Source organism: Cannabis sativa, chromosome 4 (genome assembly GCF_029168945.1).
Source record: "Cannabis sativa cultivar Pink pepper isolate KNU-18-1 chromosome 4, ASM2916894v1, whole genome shotgun sequence".
Lineage (NCBI taxonomy): Eukaryota > Viridiplantae > Streptophyta > Magnoliopsida > Rosales > Cannabaceae > Cannabis > Cannabis sativa.
In genome coordinates this window covers 65,442,175-65,446,873 of record NC_083604.1, presented here as the reverse complement: position 1 = coordinate 65,446,873, position 4,699 = coordinate 65,442,175, and the positions used below count along the sequence as shown (strand labels likewise).

Genomic DNA, 4,699 nt, shown 5'->3' with positions numbered 1-4,699 from the left:
AATGTTGTGTTACAAAATTATTTGCTACAAATGAGATATTATTTAATCTAGTGGGGGAATGTTATATTATTTTATATAATATAATATTTAGATTAAATAATTAAGTTGTAAATAATTAAGTGTGACAAAGTATTAATTTTGTCAAATTGTAACATACATTATGGAGTTACAAAATGTATGTAGAATGATCACAAAATAGGAGTTGCAAATCCTTTAAATTGATGATCACTTGAATATGTAACTCTCATCTCTTTTTCACTCTTAAATTAGTAAAAGATGTTACTAATTATTTATGAATGTGAATGAATGATAGCTATTAAAAATATAGTTGTTGGAGACTTGATTTATTCATTTATAAGGTGTATAAATGGTTCAAAATCAAGTGGGAATGATTTGGAACACTTTGGAAAAGAATTGGCCAAAGCTGAAAAAATGGTAACTAGTAACTAGTTACTGTTTTTTTCAGCATATTATTGCCCACGTTTTTGAAAGTTTGAGAGCCTTTGTAACAGCCCAAAACTCCTCCAAATCACCCAATTAATAACATAAATGCCCAATTTATGATTGGTAACATCCAAGGGCTTTATGGTGATCATTCATGTTCATATGAGAGTGAAAACTCTATAAATAAATGCCATATTGTTCACTTGCATAAGAAGTGGTTGAAACCATTTGTTGTGGTTAGAACCTTGTGAGGATATGCTCATCCTTAGACACTAGGCTGAGCATATGAGGCTTGATAAATCCTTAAGAGCATTTCTAGAGTTTCCCTAAGTGTCCATATGAGGGAGGAAATGACTTTTAGGACAAAGGTCCTTGAGCCTTGGTCAAGCTTTTTGTGTGTTATCCTTCTTCTTTTCTAGATTTCTTGTAATCTTGATGAAATACTTTTATTTGTATTTTGAGTATTTTGATTGTAATCCTCCTATTCTCTCTTGTAATGAGAATTTTTCCAACATCTACTGTGCTCAATCTCAAGAACTCTCTTTGTTATAATTTGCAGGTTGTTAATGCGGTACAAACATATATAAACGCATTATAATATCAAAAATCCTTTTTTTTTTCTTCTTATTTTAAGCTAACGCGCGCGCGTATGCACCAGCAGTACTATTGCTATAATGCATGTGATAATGTTTTTTTTTTTTTGTTTCAACGGTGGGTCTTACCTTAATTAATTAGATGTAACTTTTTTTTGACGTAATTAATTAGATGTAATTATATAGTGTTGCATATATTTTGTATGCAAATATCACTACTCAGCTATTTCATGTACCTGGATAACAAGATATAATCCAAAAATTCAATATATATATATATATATATATATCTGGCTGTGTGTGTTTATTCATCCTAATAATTAGCACAGGATATAAATATATATATAATTAAATAAGCTATAAATTAAGTATGGACTTTTGTAGGGACTCCGTCGATGACGATGATCAATTGTTTCTTCACAATAATTTTTGGTAATGAAGTATATGACCGGTCAAGAAAAGCGAAAAAAAAATAATAAATTCCCAGACAAATATATAATCCTAATCAAGGTTTGCAAGAGAAAAATAAAATAAAAGTAATCCTATCCCACAGTTAATATCTCATGTAACAAAGACAAAATATTATATATATTGCCGAAGTCACATGATATTATCACAAATATTTGGTGATTGGTACTAATAAGGTGCCTTTAGCCTCATATATATATACTCTCTAACTTAATAAACAGTTTTCCTCTTGGATTCTACCCACCATCTCAAACACAGAAGCTGCAATCTCATTCACTGTGCTTAGCTGAGAATCATCTTCAACCTGTAATAATTAATAAAAATCATCAAACTAATTAATAACTGAATAATTAATTAAGGAATTATTAATTAATTAAATTAAATACCTTGACGCTGAATGAGTAAAGAACCATATTATCAACTGTTGTGACATTGAGGTGAAGAACCACAAGACGCAAAAGCTGCAAGCCTACTACCATCTTCAAAAGCTGATTATGGTGACTTTTCTGAAGCACTTTTATATTGGCATGACTCTCCACCATTGTTACTTCCACGTCAGCCACGGCCGATCGTTTCTCTGCCGTTGATTTTGTTTGATGATGATCATTAATATTCACCTTATTATTATTATTGGTGGATGATGAACACGTTGAGTATTGAGGGAAGATAAAAAAATCAGAGAAGAGATCGGAATTATTATTAGAGGAATGATCGGAATCTGATGAATCTGATGGTGATGATTCTTTCTTTGTTGTTGTTGTTGATGATGTACTACTTCGTTTTTGGGCTTCTAAGAATTGGAGAAGTTGCTCAAGCTCTTTCACGAAATTTATGGCTCCTCCCACAATCGATGCTTGGTCTCCCTACATTATTTTAATTAATTTCATCCTCAGATCCATTAATTTATACAGATCCAAAATTAAACCCTAAGTATGCTTAAAGTGGAGTTCATTAACCTAATTAAAATTAAGATTAGGGTCATCAGATTGGTTAAAACCTAATTAATTAAATAACAAAAACAATTTTTTTTAAAAAAATGTTAAATATATTATAATGAGAAGAAGAAGAAGAATAATACTCTTTGGACGTAAGAAGAAGGCATCATGGATCGGAGAACGGCGAGGTAATCGTTCATCTGTTTTCTCCGGTTGCGCTCCACTGCAATGTGTGTCATCCGCTGATTTTCAACCTCTTCCTTATTCTTCACGCTTCTAATACGGCGTCGTTTTCGCCGGACGGTGGTGGTTGCTTGAGTTGTTTCGGCGGCCGGAGAAAACACGTGGCTGCTAGGTGGCCGTCCTCCATCAAGAGTGGTCGTACTACTAGTATAGTTTCCGGTGAAATAATCGGCGGCTGAGTCTGTGGAGGAAAATTTATTGGTTGAGTAATGATTGTTGTTGTTGTTGTTGTTGTTGTGGAGTTCCATGGAAGAGGGTGAAGTTATACAATATTCCAAATCCATGAGAAGATTATTGTTGAAACCATGCCCCACAAACCTGTTGTCGTTTGTTAGGTCATTTGGGTGGATATTAATGTCGTTTTCTTGAAAAAAGTATCCATAGTTCCAAGGTCCACCACCACTACCACTACCACCACCACTACTACTACCACCACCTATCATGGCGGCGTGAAAATCCTTATTGAGACCACTGCTCATAATATAGCCAAAAGGGTCTTGTTGAAAAAGCTCTGTTTCTAATGCCATATATTTAAGCACACTACAACACACTCACTTTTTTCTCTCTCTTAATTTGTATTTAAGAAGGCTTTTTTTAAGCTATTCTCAGAAGGTTAAGCGTATATATATGTCTATAAATATATGTATGTGAGCATCAAGCACAACCACAAAAACTAGCTTTATGAAGAAGCAAGTATGTCTTTGTCTTTGAAAAAAAAAGAACAATATATATAAAGCTAATATTATGTACAAAAAGCGCAAGTGGGGATCCAATCATGTGTGTTTTTTAATTTCCAAGTTGTCTCAAATAAATTGTACTGTGATATATTAGCGGAGAGAGATAGATATTAACTCATATAAACGCGTTAATTAAACATTCATTATTATGTATATATGTATATTTGTATTATTTTATTTTCTTATAATAACAAGTATACATATTATAATAATAGTGAAAAGATCTTAATATTTCTACATTTGGAATCAAAGCTCCAGTACTTACTACTCTCTATACTACTATTTGATGATGAGTCAATCTGTCAAATTTTGCTTGTGACTCCTCGTGGCCCTAATTCTTTCGTTTGTTTCGAAAAGAGAGGATTTCACTTGGAATATCAAAGTTTAAGAGAAAATATATAGAAATTAATTATATATTAGTAATATAATCGAACATCAAAGTTGTTGTACATGGTTGTTGTGTATATATATGATTAATTATAAATAAATAAAAGTCAATTAATTATTAGCAGCATCTATTCCAAATTTATCTTTATTTTTTAATTTTAAGAATTGAATTATATCTACATATTTTGGAAACTACGCTTTATTCTTTAGCATGAATATATGATATTTTGTATAATTGGTTTCAATTTATTTAATTAATAACAATTATATCATAGATCTTTCAAAAACCAAAACACGTATATGTCTCATAGAACACTTTGAAACAGAAATTATATTTTAAATTTTTAAAAACTAATAATATGACAAAAGGAATAATTGAGAACGAACTAAGGAAGATGAATTGAGTAATAAGTATTCCCATGGAGACTATATCTTTATAATGTATGTTAATGAAAATGGTGAAATTACGAGTGGTGGATATTTTTTGCTTTTCCATAAGTATTTAGTTCGCCATTTAAGTATTTGGGGATTCCAATTTGTTCTAACAGGATTACTGCATTGGAATGTCAATGTATAGTGGAAAAAATAGTTTAGCAAATGGAGCACTCACAATTTATTCTTTGCGAGTAGGGTAACTCTTATCAATTTAGTCTGATGGCAATACACGCTTATTGGACTCAGATTTTGATTTTGCCAAAAATTTTTTGAAAGAAGTGGAATCAATTTGTAGATCCCTTCTTTAGAAATGTGTACGTTATTGGGTCAGGGCAAATACTAGCTTGGACTCAATATGTACTTCCAAATCTTTGGGTAGTAGTCTGAAATTTCAGAATGTTTTGAATTGGAATGTGGAGGATATGGGAAAATATATTTGGACAATTTAGATAAATCT

The 4,699-nt window shown here is 31.4% G+C and overlaps 1 protein-coding gene across 1 annotated transcript; it reads right to left on the bottom strand.

The window, feature by feature from the left end:
• Positions 1-1,416: 1,416 nt before the first annotated feature.
• On the bottom strand, positions 1,417-3,414 carry LOC115712315 (transcription factor bHLH94). The gene is made up of 3 exons (XM_030640575.2): positions 2,584-3,414; positions 1,892-2,368; positions 1,417-1,809 (listed from the first exon to the last, which is right to left on the bottom strand). Exons 1-3 carry the CDS (start codon positions 3,208-3,210, stop codon positions 1,711-1,713), a joined length of 1,203 nt encoding a protein of 400 aa, XP_030496435.2. The 5' UTR covers positions 3,211-3,414; the 3' UTR covers positions 1,417-1,710.
• Between the last annotated feature and the right edge of the window lie 1,285 nt (positions 3,415-4,699).